At 45.3% G+C, this 18,346-nt stretch overlaps 1 protein-coding gene across 1 annotated transcript; it reads right to left on the bottom strand.

Moving 5' to 3' along the window:
* Positions 1-1,456: 1,456 nt before the first annotated feature.
* On the bottom strand, positions 1,457-9,348 carry LOC136044775 (fibrinogen-like protein 1). The gene is made up of 8 exons (XM_065730297.1): positions 9,147-9,348; positions 7,652-7,733; positions 6,138-6,348; positions 5,417-5,576; positions 4,225-4,322; positions 4,058-4,146; positions 2,734-2,924; positions 1,457-1,740 (listed from the first exon to the last, which is right to left on the bottom strand). Exons 2-8 carry the CDS (start codon positions 7,721-7,723, stop codon positions 1,551-1,553), a joined length of 1,011 nt encoding a protein of 336 aa, XP_065586369.1. The 5' UTR covers positions 7,724-7,733; positions 9,147-9,348; the 3' UTR covers positions 1,457-1,550.
* Between the last annotated feature and the right edge of the window lie 8,998 nt (positions 9,349-18,346).

Here is an 18,346-nt window from a genome sequence, read left to right as displayed (position 1 = left end):
TACACTGACTATTCCTGTGTCTCTGTGTTGTCTCTGGGTGAGCTTGAGACAGCAACTAAGTTTACTTTGCAAACCCCTCTACACTGCCCAGAACAGAAGGTGCCTAAGCACCAGAGAATGGAATTCCCACATTGTGTGCTTTCTTGAAGTTTTCATCCAAACTTCTGTTCAAATTCCTACTGTTTAAAAACAGTTACAAAGTGGTAAGTCATACTCAGATGGTTTAATTTCACACGTACGGCGATATAATACAGATTATAACATGTATTGTTCTCAAAGCAAATAAATGAGAAAAAAAATAGGCTCATCCTACAACGCGGTGGTGAAATGATTTGCATCAAGTTGATATTACTGTTCATTCTGACTTGCTGTTATCAACAACTTGTGGAGAATAAATTTTCAGTATTCCATTTCTTTCAGCCATTTATGCTCTTTCATTTCACTCAGATGAGACAGCGAATGCAGCGTGCCTTGTGTTTCAATCACTTTCTGCATTCTGATTCCCCTTTGCTAAGGAAAAAGCCTTACAATAAGGGTGGTGAGGCACTGGCACAGGTTGCCCAGAGAGGCGGTGGCTGCCTTGTCCCTGCAGACACCCAATGTCAGGCTGGATGGAGCTCTGAGCACCTGGTGGAGCTGTAGGTGTTCATTGCAGGGGAATTGGACCAGATGGCCTTCAGTGGTCCCTTCCAACTCTTAATTTTTCTATGATTTGTCTGGTAAATTACATGAGAACATAGAGATGGATCATGAATGCAGCTGATGAACTCCCAAGGATATCCGTGCTAATCTTAAATTTAGCAAAATCTGCCTAATTTAAACCTGAGGCTTAAATCTCGTTATCAGCACTGTCTCTGATTGCATTTGCATGCCACAGTATGCTAGAGAAGAGGCTCTGCAGAGTGAAGCTGGAGGCAATGAAACACAGCATCAACACTGCCCACGTTGTGGGGGCTCAGTTTGAAGTGGCCTTACTTGGAAGTAGTCAGGATGCTTGTTAGCTGTTGGAGCATATCCATCTTCTGGTTTGGTTTTCCATTCCAGGTGTGTTCTGAAACTGAAGTGTGGCATTTGGTGTCCATAGAGAGTTGCTTAAAAAACATGCCGTTAATCCAAATCAAAACACTCATGAGGGCACATCAGATGGAGGCCAATTCCTTATCACCTCATTGTTTCTGTTCTCACGTTCTCAGGACTCAGGCACTGACCATTGCAATCAAGATGAGCAAGAGCTAGGCTAGTCCTTGAGGAGTGCAGGCAGCTAGAAGAACATGCTTGATCATTCAAGATCCAGAGAGCTTTTCAGAAACACTCTACAATGAAGTCCCAATAACTGCTGAAAAAGAAAACTGTGGTTCTTCTGTACATTTCCCATTAGATTGTTGGCTGGCTGTGCTCAAACAGCTCACAGCTTTCCCCTCAGCTATTAGAAACAGGTGCAGCTACAGTTACCACAGTGCAGTTTTGGCAATTGACAGCAGCAGAAAGCTGGCTATTGATTTACAAATTCATTCCGTCCTGTACTTTTTCACCTCTCAGAGCAGCAGATTTCAGCTGCCCTGACCATCCTCACCATCTCCACTCTCACTGTCAACGAAGAACGGAGACCTGATTTTCATGGCCGAGTATTTGAGCGAGTACCACACCCCGTGCCACGTAGACCAAACAATGCCGTTGTCATGGGATCCGTTGTACCTTCCTGTTTTGTAATATCGTCCATTGAGGTTTGCAGCATGGCACCTTGTAAGAATGGAGGGGAGGGAAGGAGATTGTGTTTAGCCTGGGTGGATGTTGTGCTGTTGCAACAACGTACAACTTTCATACAACATTCATTTGGAAATACTGTGGGTACGATTCACTGACAGGTTCAGACACTAGACACATCTGCAATAAACTAGATATCTGATATCCTACTACTACCCATGGAGAACTGGTTAATGCACTCAGTGGAGCCAGGGGAAATATGTGGATTGCCCTAAAGTAAGCACCTACTCTGGTCAGATAACACAACCTGTTGGCTACCTGGAACGTACTGGCCAGGGACACGATTAATTTCCATGAATAGAGATTTGTGGCACGGGCTTCAGCTCAAGTATAGGCAACTATGTATTGACACCTAAAAATGCAGATGTCTTTCAATCAGTTTGAATCTTGCTATTGATGTACACTCCACTGATTTCAATTTGTATGCAGTGGGGGCTTAGACTGAAGAAAAAAGAGGCTCATCTTGCACTAAAGTGTAGAAAAACTCTCAGTGGTGGGATATCTACACACCTGAGGCTGGTCAACCCTATGTGTTTTTGGGGGCATATCCAACTGGTAAGTATATCACCAGGAAGAGTAAGGGATAGCTTGTCCCCTTCACAAATTCTGTAAAAAAAAACAACTTGTGCACACTTCCCCTTGCAGTGTCTGTGACTATTTTCTTTCTTTGCATATAATCCAAAGCACTTCCAAGGAACCTTCAGTCAGACTCCTCTTCCAAGTCATTCCCCCTCTACTTTTTTTCTGGCCTATTTTCTTAAACCAAGTGCAACTGACCTGCTTGGCTTCGTAACAAAAGTAGCAGCTTGTTTTCCTGTTGGCACGACTGTGTCAGATTTAGCTGTGCGAGGTGGCGTGTGCCAACAGCATCCTCCGTGTGCTGCAAGGCAGGCAGGTCCTCTTGGCAGAACTGCCACCCACACCCTTTCATCCTTCCACAGGCTGAGTAGAGCCAACCGTTTTCCATACCTGTTAAACCACCAACCACCACTGCTCTCCATCGCGCAGTTGCCTGCCAGGTATCGATCGTGATCCTTGTCAGACGTGGTGAACTGCATCCCTCTGTGAGAGGCTGACCACTGATCTTCAAAACTGCTCCCACCAGAAAGAGCATCGCCGGCGTTACCAGAGTAGGTGCCAAACCATAACCTGTAGTTGTCCTGCAACGGGATGTGAAACGTGTCTTTGATGTCAGCTCTTATTTTTGAGATCAGATTTTCTCCTTCCACTGTATCTCGTGTCAAAGAAGCGGTCGATGAAGTCACAGATGACTTTTTGCCTCATGATTTACAGAATGTCAGAAAGGTTGAGGTGGAAAGAGCCATCTGGAGACCACCTGGTCCGCCCTCCCTGCTCAAGCAGGTTCCCTAGGGCACGTTATCCAGGATGGATAAGTTTCCCCCCCTGAGTCTCATCTTCTCCAGGCTGAGTGGGCCCAGCTCCCCCAGCCTTGCCTCATATGAGCAATGCTCCAGTCTCCTCATCATTTTAGTAGCCCTTCTGTTGTACAAGTGCTGGTACAAAGGGCTTCAGGTGTTACTGGTTTTCATGAATCATTTGATACACTATGCGACAAGCTGGAAAGCTCAGCCAGGCTCATTGTTCACAACACCTGTTGGAGCAAACTGTGCCAAGCAGATGCTTTCATCAACTGGACATGGTTGAACTAGAACAACTCCTGTAGGGCTTTTTTCTCCTCTAAGACCCAGAAGTCATCTGATTTTTAGCTTAATGGTCCTGGTCTGTTAGAAACTCTTGACAGAACAATCTGTGTACAGCTACCAGATTTGAGAAACATTTGATATGGGACGGACGATTACTTCTGTGATGTGGAGCTTTCCTGATATCATATTTTATTATGAAATAATAAAATAATTATTTATGAAAAAACTTTTATTTATGAAAAAAGCCTTTCATAAGAAAGCTCTAATTAGAAGCAGAACATACTGTATACATTTCTGGAGCAGTGATGAAAGCAGGGCTAGAACTGGTTCATGCAGGGTGTTTGGGCTACTTACACGTGGGGTTCAGAGGTGCAGCCCCTGCATCGAGCAGTTTGCTGCCTAAAGATAGAAGGCAAACATGAAAGTACAGTGATCTGCCCATCCTTGGTCTTTCTCTGCCCGTAGCACTTAGTGCTACAGTTACTTCTCCTCCAGCAGGAGCTTAAAACTGCTCTTTCAGAGCATTGATTAGCCTTCACTGTTTTCCTTTAAAGCAGAGTAGAGGATCGAAGCTGAAGGCTGACACTGCATGGATAAAGCAAGAAGTCATTGCTCTCTCCATTCCCTACCTGTTCATTGGTGAGCTGGAAGTTTTCATATACTGCATAACGTCTCTCCCCATGCCAGTCCATCAGGTCAATCTTTAATGAGCTCTCTCCTAAGCACAAAGTGGACTACTGTTAGATGAACCACCTCAGGCAAATTGGAAAAATCTGTGGAGGGAGAATACTTGCACCTCTAGCAAGCAGATCATAGATGTGGTCATTGCCCAGCCAGAATTCATCATTCTTGCCCTGGAATTTCCCAAATCCCAGTTTGTAATCATTCCATTTCCTGCAGTAGATACAAATATCAATTTCAGCATATGTGGGTAACGAGTGTCAGTGACGCATGCAGTCTAATATAAAGAACAGTCTTGGATGAATAAAGTGATGCAGTGAAGAATCTGAAAACGAACAGAAGCTGCAAACAAAAGCTTCTGGATGAAGCTGGAAGGGAAACATCTGGATCTGCTTTGTGCTTCTGGTCCACTGAAATCTATTTTTAATTCATTGACCACTCTCACTTCTGTTTCTTTACAGTGTCACTGTTCAGGGCAACTTGTCCTTTAAAGATACATACTTATTTTTCCCTAGAATCCTCTGGCTTCATTGTTCTTAAGATAAATCTTATGTTATTACATTCTTCTCATCATGTCATTAACTTAAAACCTCTTTTATTTCTGAGCTATCTTTGATATCCACATATACTTCCTCTGTATTGTTATTTCCAGTTTACTTAACCCTCTTTGTTGCCTCTCTCAGGTTGTTGGTAGGGATTTTAATTCGGCCTGACCTACTTAGTAGTCAGCGCTGCTCTTTAGGATGCTTTTCACTGACATAAATCCACCTTTGCTAAGAGTTGAGCCACCATGGCTAGAAAGCTACACTCACCTGGGCAGGCTAGCTTAGAGACGGTGTAGCTTTACAATGGGTTGCCCTTGATTTAAGAGGCAGTAGACATGCCCTAAAACTCTGTGTGCTATAATTAATTTTCACGGGGACATTTTTTCCAAGTATAAAGCTCTTTACCATAAGGGTTGTCAAACACTGGAAGAGCTTAAGGGGCATTTGGGTAGTCCCGTTTGTAATGCTCATGGTTAACCCTGAGGCCATCAGGCAGTTGGATGGGCCCCTTCCAATTGAACTGCTTCATACAAATATGCATGCACGCACGCTCACAAATGCAGACAACCATGGAAAAGGCATTATAAATCCATCCTGAAAATGGCCTCCTGCTACCAGTATATACCCACACATCGCCCTAACGCAAGGAGTGACCGTCGCTATTATCTTGCATATCCCACTTCCCAATCCTTGGGTTTTGCCACCAGGTGGGTGCTGGGGGTCTCACTGAAGGCCCTGCTGATGGGACCACAAGGCACCTACCTGTTGAAATTCTCTTTGCCGTTACTCCGTCGCTGAATTACAGTCCACCCACCGCCGTCAGACATGTCGCAGTACACCAGGAAAGGCTCTTGGTCTGCCCTGGGCCTGACCCGGTAGTAGCCACTTCTGGTCCTCTTCCTGTTATACAGTGCAGAGCAATCTGGGCAGAATGGCATCAGTTTGTTACATGAGGGAATGCCAAGGGGTATGTGCAGCTGAGTCATGGCCACAGCCTGTGATTCAAGGTATGACAGTATTGTTGAAGTGACAGCAAGGGACAGAGTGTGCGTGTGTACTACCACACAGCAGAAGTGACGCAGAGCCGAGGAGCAGGGATGCTGGTTTCTTTCAGACAGGTTTCAGTGCCTGCATCCCATCTTCTACAGCACGTGCCTAAAGCAGATCCAATGGAAGAGCTGCAGCATGATTTTTCCTCTGCACCAGTGCCTCTGGGTGGAAGCCCAGCTGCAGATAGCTGAGTAGTAGCTGGGTGGTGCCTGCCTAAAGCTAGGCCAGGTGAACCCAGCCCCAGGGAAGCCTCCTGGCACCAAGGCTACAGCCTGCCCTTCTCCATCCATGTACCTAGCTGCATGTTAAAACACAATCCACTTTAACATCTCAAAAGCTGAATAAATTTTTTAGCAGGAATAAAATACGATGCGAGACAGAGCTGAATTTTTTTGCAAGCTGACATTTCCACATATACTAATGTAAAATGTACCTTGGTCATAGACTATCAAATTTCCACTGGTTGTGGGTAGAAGTGCCTCGTGCTGCATCCTCCTGTTCCCTGAGAACAGCTCACTTTTTGTCCTGTGGTAAGTGTTATCCAGGATGTCCTTCAGCTGCAGTTCATATAAGTAGAGTAAATCTTGAAGATGTTTTAACCTTTGTCTCAATTTATTGTTGTCTAGGAGACAAATATCATTTTCCTGTGGGGGAGGGGGCGCAGACGAAAAGAAAGAACAAAAAAGCACACTTCAATCAGTGATAGGAACAGAGAGGCAGAGAGAGAATGAGTGTCTGTCTCCTCTTGACCCTAACACATTGCTCTGCCTCTGTGGATCAAGATGATTTGATGGCAGCCCCTCTCTAAGAAGTATGAGTCCTCCAGCACGGCTTGTTGAGTTGTACCCAGGGAAAAGTGGTTTCTTGCAATGGTCTTTCCACCGATCTGAGCATTACAGAATACCATCAGATATGTAGAAATTGCTTTGGACAAAAGTCATTTAGCTCATTTAAGGAAATCAAAGAAAGTTCTGCAGACTGTGAAACTGCTGAGGGTAATAAGAGCAGAAAATCCTTGTTCTTGCACTGCAGCCAGGCCAAACCAGCAAGGTTACAGAAACATCTTGTAAAACTGGAAGATAAAAGCTGTAAAGCAGTGAGCCTACTGGGATAAGTGGAGTAATTTCAGTGCTGCTTTACTATAATCAAGACCAGAATCTGGCCCACACTGGCTGGGACTTTCAGCAACGACCTAGCCTGTGGCTGATGTTACTCCATTACCTACATCAACAAAACAGAGCAAAATCTCTTCCAAGGCAGCCGAGCAAAGGTGTGCATAAGAATCAGGTACTGGTTTTGCTCTGAGCAAGTTGGTTGGAGTGACATCAGAGTAGGTCCAGTTCTAGGCATAAGAGAAACAGCAGTTGTGCAGGACAGCAGATTGCCAAGCGTGCCAACACGTGGTTGCCCAGCACCTGCTTCCTTTCCTCCATTTGTTTGTTTTCCCCCTCAGAGGAGTGCTGCCAGGTTGGAGCCACACAAGGACTTGCTGCAGGCAGCTCTGGGCTCACCTCTGCCAAACTCTGTACCACTTTGAGCTGGCTCAAGAGTGATTGGCTCATCAGATGAAAACAGATTGCTTCAGACTATGTCTAGCTCCTCTATTCCTGCTTTTTAAATTGCAGTGAATAAAAAGAAGACAGTTTTCCTTGAGGAAATAGAAGGGAGTATGTCTTTACTGGCCATAAAATCCTTTTTTTTTCTTGAAAGGGCTTTTTTTGTTGTTTCTAATTCCTGGCAATGTCAGTCCAGCCATGAAGAGAGTTGCCCAGCTCTTACTGCTGTGAAACCCTTGTTATCAGGGCAGAAGGAGTAACCTTTCCTTAGCTGTAAGCTCCTGCAGTCTCACATCATCTATAGGGAGCACTTGTCCCTACATGGCTGGAAATGGTAACCTGTTGGCATATCACAAAGAAGCTGTACAGACACTGGCTGAGGGATACGCACCGAAAACCTGGGCGCAGGAGAGCCAAAACTGACCAGAAGGAGCAGCAGCCACCAGGGAATCAACACACTCATCTCTTATCACCTGAAAAGAAGCATTGACAGACTGCACTGTTTCTTTAGTTCCTCTCGTAGCTCACCCCTTCTCCTCCGCGTCACCATCGCATTTCACTCCCCAACAAACAGTGCAGGATTGGATGTCTTTTTGCAAAGAACAGTGCCCAGAGAGAGCAGAGTCCTTGGAGATGTTCAAGAACAGTATAAATGTGGCACTGAGGGATGTGCAGTGGGCATAGTGTGGATGCACTAGGATGATCTTAGTGGTCTTCTCCAATCATAACGATTCTGTGATTCTATTCTAGTTGTTAAGGAGGTGCCTTGAAACCACAGGCAGGACAAAATGGGAGAAATGCTGCATGCTAGGGAGAGGCTGAAATGCCAGTGAAGTGTGCTGACATGGAGACCGGGGCTTTGGTCCAAGCTCCTGCTGCTCTGGAGGAACAAACCCCTCACACTCCAGTGGCTTCTGATCTCTCTATCTAGTGCTCATGCACTTGGGAAGTTACTCAGCATCTCACCAGAGTGCTCCTTGTCAGAATAGCTGGTCAAAATCACATAGCAGGGCAGTCCTTCCTCCTGAAAGTTAACAGGAATTTTGCCTCCTGGTTCACTGAGCATATGGACTGCCCTTCTGACAGAGAGGTCTGCCAGTACAGGAGCTGCAGAGAGGGCACAGAGTGAGCACAGGATGGTTTTCCTTAATTTCGATGGGGAAGTGGAAAAAAAAAACCTCTGCTGTTGTTCTGTCCCAGCACACAGACAGGGCTGAGGCTCAGCTAGAAAAAAACACTTAAAAACCACCACTGGGAACATGCAGCTGAGTGCAAACAACCAGTACAAACTGTTCGCAGTGTGCGTGCGTGGCGTGCTTAAAAAAAAACAACTGTAAAAGAATTTAAAAAACAATCTGAAAAATGGGATAAAACAACTCCTCCACTTCACATCTGGAAGTGCTGCAGAAACTTGGCTCCCCAGATCCGCACTCCCAGAGCTTGCTTTGCTTCAGCTGCCACCCTAGGAGCATCGCTGCAGCAGCTGCTTATGGAGCTGGCAATGCTGCTGTGACAGGGGAGCTGCCTGGAAGCTGGGGCCAAAGCAGACCAAGAGATCTGCTCTGGTGGAAGTCACCAATAAAAGACATGCAGGTGTGAGCTCTGACACGTGGCATTTTTTCAGATGATAAAGAGTTCGGTGTTATAGAATGGTTCTCCCCAAGCCCAGGACTGCTGGTACTTCTCCTTCCCACTGCCCTGCAGCATGCTGCTATTCTGGTGCTGAGGTGAGGCTCAGGCCCAGTGCAGAGAATGTGGTTGGAAGCTAAAAGCGAACAGGAAGGACGGATTGGAGTGATGACTCCTGAAAAATAGGTAGTGAAGAATGGAGGGGGGAAAAAAAGCACCTGTCTCTGCCTTCATCAACATATATTAAATCCACATACCTGCAACTCGCCTTTCCTTCAGACCTCCTCCAGATAAGAATATCTCCCTTGAAAGTCAACTGCAAAATAAAGTGATCATAATCCTGGCTTTCTTTCTAGAGGCTGAGTAGATTTTCCTTTCCAGATGGCCCACATCAAGGGCTCAGAAGAACGTTTCACCACAACAGGCAGCTCCACACAAAACACACGCGTTTTTACCCAAACCCTGTTTCTGTTACCCAATACTCGTCCTGCTGCCTTGCAGAATAAGAAACAGTTATGTTTCTATCAGCAGTGCTCTCCAAATAAGAGTGACTCTGCTGGTTGTGCACCATTACCCACCTTATCTGACCGTGGAGCTCACCCAAGACCGACTTGTTGAAGTGTTTATATGAATCACTCAGACTAACGCTCCCCGTGGGAGTTTTATCTCATATTTAATACGGCCGGGCTCATTTCAGTAAGCCCTGCAAGGTGGAGTGAATGCAGCTTTTGTGGTCGGTGTTTCTTTTGCTGTTTGATCTGGCTTGTATGTAAAAAGCACAGTGCAGCCCTGATGCCAAAGGAGCTGAAAACCAGAACTAAGAAGTGAACACAGGGGTGTTAAGCAAGATTCGCTTCTCAGCTGAAGCCTCAGAGGGTTTGCAAGTTGTGTAACTCCTTGGAGCTGGATGATTAGATTTGCTAGTCAATACAAACGAGGTCATTTGTGGAAGAGAGAAAAAAGCAAACAGATGAGTGCATCCCATTGCATTATGGCCAAAGAATTGCAGATGATTTTAAATACGATAGCAGGAATGCTCCGTTTTACAGGGCTGAGGTCAGAGAAGGGGCTGTGGGGACAAAAGACAAAGTATACCAATAAGCCCATCATAAACTTCTGTATTACCCTTCACTAAAGCAGGACTTTACAAGGTGCAGCAGTGATGTTTATTTCTTAGAAATTCTGTTTGTCTTCTTCATCAGGAACTGCTGACCCATCTTGCTGCCAAAGAATTATGTAAGCAGTACTTTTCTCGCCACTTACTCACTGCTCGTTTTGAGGCAGGTTTTTGAGGCTGTTTTGGAAGCCCCTGAGCACATGGGGTGTGTGTGCGATTCCCTGGAGCCGTGACATTTAGCTCTTCTCATGCTTTCATCCATGTTTTCTCTTTCTCAGCTTCAGCAACCCAGACACTGCTTGAGATGGTATGCACCAAATTATGCTCTCACCTACCTGGCCAACATACATGTGTCCTCAACCCATGGCCATATCCTGATCCTGGGGGGGGAAGGAGCATGATAGACTCCAGTCAGCAGCAGCACTGGAGCAGCCTGGTCAGCCATGGGTGTCTGCAGGGCACTCCAACTCCTGCTAGTCCCTGGTAGGATGGGGCAGTTGGGCTGCAGACCTGGTGGGGGAGCAACACCTGAATGTATGTTAAGTGACTGCCACTTGGCAGGAGCAGAAATCAAAGTCCAGCCCTCCTTCGGGAACCCCCAAATGCCTCTCAGAGCCCAGAGACCTGAACTGCTCATGTTCTGTCCTGGGCTCCAGTGGTGATAGCCTCGACAATGTCTGTATTGGAAAATCCCAGCCAGCTGGAACATGCTCCTTGCATACCTGTTTCATGATGAATTTATCTGTCCAGGCTAGAAGATGAGTGAGGAATACCTGAAGTACCTGAGAGGGGCCACCACGAGACTGAGTTCCCATGAGGTGGCTCTAGTAGGCAGCATGTTCCTGCACTGCTTCACTGGCCCTGAGGTAGAGCCAAGTCATCATAAAGAACGCAGACACTGTGAGCAATAATGTGTCCTAACAGATGTTGAAGTCTCTAGGCAATGGGGCTTTACATGCCTTTTTCTTTTTTACTTTTTCTTTTTCTTTTTCTTTTTTTCTTCTTTTTCTTTTTCTTTTTTTCTTTTTCTTTTTCTTTTTCTTTTTTCTTTTTTTTTTTCTGGAACACACGTGCTTCACACACATACTGCAGTGCAAATTCCTGTTTAGTTACTTGGAAGGAGATCAAGTTCCCTCTTCATAAGACACTCAGTGATCTTGTCAGCAAATAATAACTGTTTCATTAACTAAAAACTTCCCCACCCTGCTTTCTTCTGCCCTGCTTCCAGCAAAAGTACGAAGGTGCTGAATAACAGTCATAGAAAACACGACTATTCATACATTAAATGCACAGCCAGCACAGCAAGAATGCAAAGCAGTGGATAAAAGTGAGTGAACAGAGGGGCTCTGGGACAGCTCTGTATATTCCTGCAGCTGTGGTGTGCTGGGCTCCCCCAGAGCTGCTCAGGATGAAGACATGAAGGTGACACCCAAATGACGTTCACATCCCCCCTAGGCATGAATAGAACATCACTGCAGCTGGAAGATAGAGGTGGCATCTCCAAACTCTCAGGACAAGTTTTTTTCCCAAACAAGCTCCCAGCTGTTTGTTTGTTCTTAAAGTGGTAAGGAAGAAATGAGCCAGCTGCTCCAAGACTTCAAAGGACTTACAGACTTGAGGTTTTCACAGCAAGAGTCTGGCTACCTACCCTCACCCTAGGAAAATTCAGGGTAGTTCAGAGCCAGCTCCAAGCAAAACAGCTCATTTGCGCTGAATCCAGGTGCTTTATGCATTTGCCATTATTTTTGTGCCTCTCCATCACATCCCACCTTCCATGAGCATCTCGCTCGCTGGAAGAGATGACAGACCAGCTTTCTTTGCAGGCACTGCAGGTGTGGAGGCACCAGCAGCCTGCAGGCTCTCCATCAGCCAGCTGCTATGCATCTTCTGGAGGAATGTGGGCTGCTAGGGTTTTTTTGAACCAAGTTAATTTATGAGGTCTGAAACATTATTATTTTTTTTTAAATCTAGCAATAAAGGGTTTCAACAGAAGTACGATAAATGTAAAATATTGGGGTGACGTCAGTCACCATAGTTTCAATCCACGGAACAACCGAAACCAGCAGCACATACATATTAAAAGTTTGTGGTTTGTTAGCAAGGAACAACCACAGAAAGCATGAGAAGGAGTAATGGTGGCAGACCTTGAAACATGCCAGATCTGAAGGTTTTGATAATGTTCAAAGAGCGAAGGCATAATTCAGTCTAAGAAGTCTATGCGCAGCCTATGAGTATCTAATGGGTTGATACAACAAACATAATTAGTTCCTAAGCTCCTGAGGGCAAGCACAGGTCTGAGCCCATCTCATTTACATCAGGAATAGCTGTACAAAAGTGAATTAGTCACAAGGCCAGAGGGAGCATCTGGGTAATCTGTGTGATCTTCTACCTACCTCAGGTCAGAGAACTCCCCTGACCTAATTCACTCCCATTGGAACGGAAGCATCTCTTTGAGAAAAAGATATTTTGTTGTAAAACATTCCCTGTTGAACAACAAACCACAGAGCTTTGCATGGTCTTTCACTGCTTAATTACTCTCATTGTTAATTATTGTTGTTATTATTATTATTTGCCCTGAGTCAGAATCTGCCGAGTGCCATCCCCCAGCCTTTCATTCTCATGATGCCTTACTCTGTGAGCCCTCTTCTGCCAAATTTGCTTTTCTCTGCTTTAGGCCAAGTAGCTTGCCTCCAATTGGGAAAAGCAAGAATAAGTTCTGCTCGTGGGCTGATTCCATTCAGAGCTGCTTAATGCAGAACACATACACAGAGCTGCAAAGAGTGGTGCATGGTGGACTCAGGAGGCTTACTGAGTACTGCAGTACTCCTCTGCCTGCATTTAGGATCCTGATCTGTCCCATAAGGAGCAGACATAGGAGACCAGAACAGCTCAGGGCATGCACAGAAGCAGAACAGAAGGTTCTGAGGACCTCTGCAGTCCAACAGCAAAGTGCCCCAAAAAGCTTAATTTCCTGCAGGATTAGGCAGCTTCTGAACAGGGATCTTTTCAGACCAAAATCTCGATGCTCCAAGTCTGCCTACATCCCCTTTTGGCTGCTAGATATTTTTCTAGGTCTAGCCTGACCAACTGTGATTAAGTCATCCCTTATCTTGGATAAGCTGGACAGCTTCGAGCTCTTAGACTCAGGTGTGATGAGCTACACTTCAGCTGTTTGCTCACATCATGGTTCTTCCTTCTAGTTGTGGCTATCAGGACTACAGAACTGAGAGAGCACAGGAGCCAAGTAGCTTAAGCAGTGCTCTCTGCCTCACATCTTTCCTGTTTGTGGATCTAGGAATCTTGTTATGTATTTTGCCACACAGACATATGGAAAGACCATCTGCAGCTGATTACTCCCTACTGCTACGCCAGGTTTTTTCAGTTACTTGTGTTCACAACATGATCACTGGTGCTCTAAGTCTGATCTGCCTTGGGCTTAATCACTGCGGTCAGGATTTGCAACACATGAGAAGTTAATCAAGAAACGCTCATAAGCTTTATGGCACATACACATATTCAAGTGGCTAATGTCTCTCAGTGACAGTGAGACTATAAGATGACCAAGGATTTATTTTTTTTTAAAGACGTTGCATTGTCCTTCAGGTCTGCAGGCTGAAGAGCACCACCCCGAGGTCCTCTGTTGTGAAACAGACAGTGAATGCAGGGAAAAGCGAGCTCTGCACGGATCTCTGCTTACCAGATGTTACAATTTAATCAGAGCTTGGCAGCAATTCCTGTAACTGACCACTTCTCCAATCTCTGTGTCAGCTGAAAGCTTGCTATCTGGAGGTTTTATTCGGGGGCATGGCTCGAAACAAAACAGCCCAGCACAATATTAAACAACAGAAGACAACACCCAGTCCCTGCAGAATCTCTTTGAGAATGAACTGCTTAAGGATTATTCTTCTACAGCTATTTTAAGATTAGCGTGCATGGTTTTCACTGAAGCCATGTTGAACCAGATTGATTTTATGCTCTCCTGGCTCTTGAATCAAATGCAACATTCTAGCTAGACAGTTGGTCACAGAAGCAGCAAAATACCTGCACTTAATCAGTAAAACTTGCTATCTTGTTTTTGAAATATCCATTTATTTGATGGGAATTATTTTTCATAATCCCATGTTGACTGGCATTAATTATTATTACTGCTGCTAAGCTTCATCAATATTTTATGAGCTGAAGGCTCTGTCTACTCTTCTCTCATTTTCTGGGAGCAAGGCCAAGCTGACAGAGCTATCGCCATCAGGCCATCAGATCTATCTGCTTTTGATACTGGCATAGAATTGATCCCCCATCCCTCTCCTTATCTCCATAATTCTATTATCCCAAAATGTAATAAAAAACACATTATTTTTCTTGTCTGTCTCTCTTACAAGATAGAAATGATCTGTACCTACTTATCTTGATGTCTGTCAAGTGAAGTGATTCTGTTCATCATGCTTCTCTGTTATTTTTGGAATTCAAAATATGTCACCACCTCTCTGAGATACACACACTTCACCCTCCTCTGTCCCAGTATAACCAGATTCTTTCCTGAACATTTCAATCTTTTTTTTTTGGTATTTTGTTGTCAATTCTGCACTTTTACACCGATGAATAACCATCCAGGAATCAGAACTGGATTCGGAGGAGTTTTTAAATGTCAGTGTCATGAGTTAAACAGTGTAATACAATGAAACTGATTTACAAGTCATGAATTTAAAACACACAATACTTTTAAACCCTTCTTTTTTATTTTCTGTTTCATGAACCTTGGGTCATGTTTATACACCTTTCTCCACCCGCTGAGAGCTAGAAAATCGATTTTATTAAAAGCTAAAAGTGGTGTTTTTACTTTACTCCTCTGACTTCATCAGTCATAGTTTTAAGAAAATAATTAGGAAAATCATGAAGACATATCAGAGCTGGCAAACCTACTACAGCTATAGGATTAGCTGCACTGGAAGCAACAGTTACGGTGCAATCACTGGCAAAAAAATAAGAAAATCTGTTTGTTTGTTTGATTTTTATTCTAAGTGCCTCTGCATCCTCTAGGAAGTTGTGATATTTTCAGCTCTGGTGTTCAGTCTGAGGGCCAGACTGGAAGCCACCCAGCCTCCAGCCCCTTCTTTGATTGATAGTTGTAGGTTGTTAGTGTAAAATCCTCTTCAACATCCAAACCACCTTCATAATTTGGTACTTACAAGGCCAAGGAGAGAGGATACCAAAATCCCAGATCTCCACACTCTCCTGCGATAGTCCTCCCTGTGAAGGTGTTCTGCAGGCACAGGATCCCACTGAACGCAACTCACAGAATGCCACAGGGTCTGCAGGATCAAACATGTACGTAGGGTTAGTTTAAGAATTAAGAAGTTAATCTAATGCTTCTTCTCATCGTGCAGCTTTGTTTTCTCCCATGTTTAGCTGTTTCTCTAACCATCTGAATACATAAAACATGTTTAGCTCATCACTGATTAAGACTGTCTGTAATAACTACTTTTTTATATATTCATAGACCTGAAGGGGAAACCACTCATTCTGATGTTCAGAAATGACCCACTTTCATAGACTTATTTTCATTAAAGTTGAAAAAGATAACCAAGATCACCCAGTCCAACCACCAACCCATCCCACCGTGCCCCTCAGTGCCACATCTTAATGTTTCTTGAGCACCTTCAAGGGACGGTGCCTCCACCACCACCCTGGGCAGCCTATGCCAGTGCATCACCGCTCTTTCTGATTAGATTTTATATCTCTTGGGGTTACGGGAGGGCGATATAATTCAGGCAAAATACTGAAAACACAACTACAGCCTCCGAGAACAGCCTGCCCAGTAGCTCCTTACTCGGTGCACGCCTGGAAAGTGTTATTTCTTCCGGCGAAGGCCTCGGCCCCTTGCCCCACCTGCCTGAGCAGCTCTGCACTGTGGCAGCACGCCCCAAGCGCTCTCCTGGAGCTCCCTCTGCTGCTGAGCGTGCTGCAAAACTCTCGGAAAGGGCAGAGCTGGCCTCGGCGTCAGGGAGAAGCAGATCACGGAATCCAACCCCCTGCTAAAGCACAGGGAGAAGGAGTTCAGACGGGTCGTGAATATCTCCATGGATGGAGGCTCCATTACCTCCCTGTGCAGCCTGCTCCAGTGCCCCGCCACTCTGACACTGAAGTTCTTCCTCGTGTTGGTGTGGAACTTCCTATGTTCCAGCCTGTGCCCGTTGCTCCTCATTCTGTCACTGGCCACTACTGAAAAGTGCCTTGTCTACATCACTCCCGGATGTCCCGGAGCAGTCCCGGAGTCCTGTAAGTCAAGCCGGAGGAAAAAAAGACCAGTGTGGATGAACCGGGATCTTTTGTTGAGACTCCGAGAGAAAAAGAGAGTCTATGTCCTCTGGAAGATGGGTCAGGCTACTTGGGGTGACTACAGAGAACTGGCCAAGATCTGCAGGCAGAAAGTTAGAAATGCAAAAGCCCAGCTTGAACTTAGACTGGCTACTGCTGTAAAGGAGAACAGGAAACCCTTTTACAAGAAAGGCCGTAAGGAAGACCCAGGGAACTACAGGCCTGTCAGCCTGACCTCGGTATCAGGGAAAGTTATGGAACAGATGATCTTGAGGGAGATCACACGACACGTGCATGGCAATAAAGGGATCAGAGCCAGCCAGCACGGGTTCAGCAAGGGCAGGTCGTGCTTGTCCAACCTCATCTCCTTCTATGACTGGGTGACCAGACTGGTAGATGAGGGAAAGGCTGTTGATGTAGTCTACCTGGACTTCAGCAAGGCCTTTGACACGGTCTCCCACAGTATTCTCCTAAGGAAACTGGCAGCCCGTGGTGTGGACAGGTTCACTCTTCTCTGGGTGGAGAACTGGCTGGAGGGCTGTGTCCAGAGGGTAGTGGTTAATGGAGTTAAGTCCAGCTGGCGTCCTGTTACGAGTGGTGTCCCCCAAGGGTCAGTTTTGGGGCCCATCTTGTTTAATATCTTTATTGATTACCTAGATGAGGGAATTGAGTGTACCCTCAGTAAGTTTGCAGACGACACCAAGTTGGGAGGATGTGTCAAACTGCCTGAGGATAGGGAGGCCCTTCAGAGGGATTTGGATAGGCTGAACAGCTGGGCTGAGCTCAATGGGATGAGGTTCAATAAGACCAAGTGCCGGGTCCTGCACTTTGGCCACAATAACCCCATGCAATGCTATAGGCTTGGGGCAGAATGGCTTGAAGAATGTAGAGAGGAAAAGGACCTGGGGGTGTTGGTTGATGCTCGGCTCAACATGAGCCGGCAGCGTGCCCAGGTGGCCAAGAAGGCCAACAGCATCCTGGCCTGTATTAGAAATAGTGTAGCCAGCAGGAGCAGGGAGGTGATCATCCCCCTGTACTCAGCTCTGGTACGGCCGCACCTCGAGTACTGTGTTCAGTTTTGGGCCCCTCACTACAAGAAGGACATTGAGGCCCTGGAGCGTGTTCAGAGAAGGGCAACAAAACTGGTGAGGGGTCTGGAGCACAAGTCTTATGAGGAGCGGCTGAGGGAGCTGGGATTGTTTAGTCTGGAGAAGAGGAGGCTCAGAGGAGACCTTATAGCACTCTACCACTTCCTGAAGGGGGGTTGTGGTGAGGAGGGGGTGGGCCTCTTCTCCCTGATAAATAACGACAGGACGAGAGGGAATGGCCACAAGTTGCACCGGGGAAGATTTAGATTAGACCTGAGGAAACATTTTTTTTCTGAAAGAGTGGTCAGGCACTGGAATGGCCTGCCTAGGGAGGTGGTTGAGGCACCATCCCTAGCGCTGTTCAAGAAGTGTTTAGATGAGGTGCTAAGGGATTTGATTTAGTAGTTGGGTAGGGATAGTGATAGGAGGATGGTTGGACTAGATGATCTTGTAGGTCCTTTCCAACCTTATGAACTTATGAACTTATGAACTCTTCAGCATTTGCTAGTTTAATTGTACAAAAGAATGACATTCTTTTCATCTGTGAATGACCTAAATGTAAAGTTGTTAATTGAAGGACAACATTCCTACTGTTAAACTGCTTACTTTGCATAGTAACAAATAACAGTCATCAAGGGAAATTGTTTTAGAACATACTTCACACACCATGTGAAAACAAATGGAGAAATAATGAGAAACAGTGAGAAAATATATTTGTTCTGTTCATTTGAGAATACTGTCATGACAGAAGAAACTGGACAGTTTTTGCTTAGATAGAATGTATTCAGGTTTCATCTATTTAGTTCCCATATGTTCAGATCCTACTTGAACAGACTGCTACCACATCCCTTGGGAGTCTATGTTATAGTCCTATAAATCACATCGTTATGTTCACTTTTCAGTTTAAGTTTCGTTTTATATATATAGTTTCTTGGTTTAA

This window comes from Cyrtonyx montezumae, unplaced genomic scaffold, assembly GCF_038088225.1.
Source record: "Cyrtonyx montezumae isolate F1298 unplaced genomic scaffold, pur_monq_1.0 scaffold_12, whole genome shotgun sequence".
In the NCBI taxonomy this organism is placed as follows: domain Eukaryota; kingdom Metazoa; phylum Chordata; class Aves; order Galliformes; family Odontophoridae; genus Cyrtonyx; species Cyrtonyx montezumae.
Note: the sequence above shows the minus strand (reverse complement) of the source record. Positions and strands in the feature narration are given on the sequence as shown.

Coding starts and splice junctions, on each gene's coding strand:
- LOC136044775 (XM_065730297.1), bottom strand. CDS start 7,723: ATGAGTGTGTTGATTCCCTGGTGGCTGCTGCTCCTTCTGGTCAGTTTT. Junction 6,349..7,651: donor CTCCTGCGCCCAGGTTTTCG/GTGCGTATCCCT, acceptor CCTCCCCCACAG/GAAAATGATATTTGTCTCCT. Junction 1,741..2,733: donor GGTGGTTGGTGGTTTAACAG/GTATGGAAAACG, acceptor CATTCTTACAAG/GTGCCATGCTGCAAACCTCA.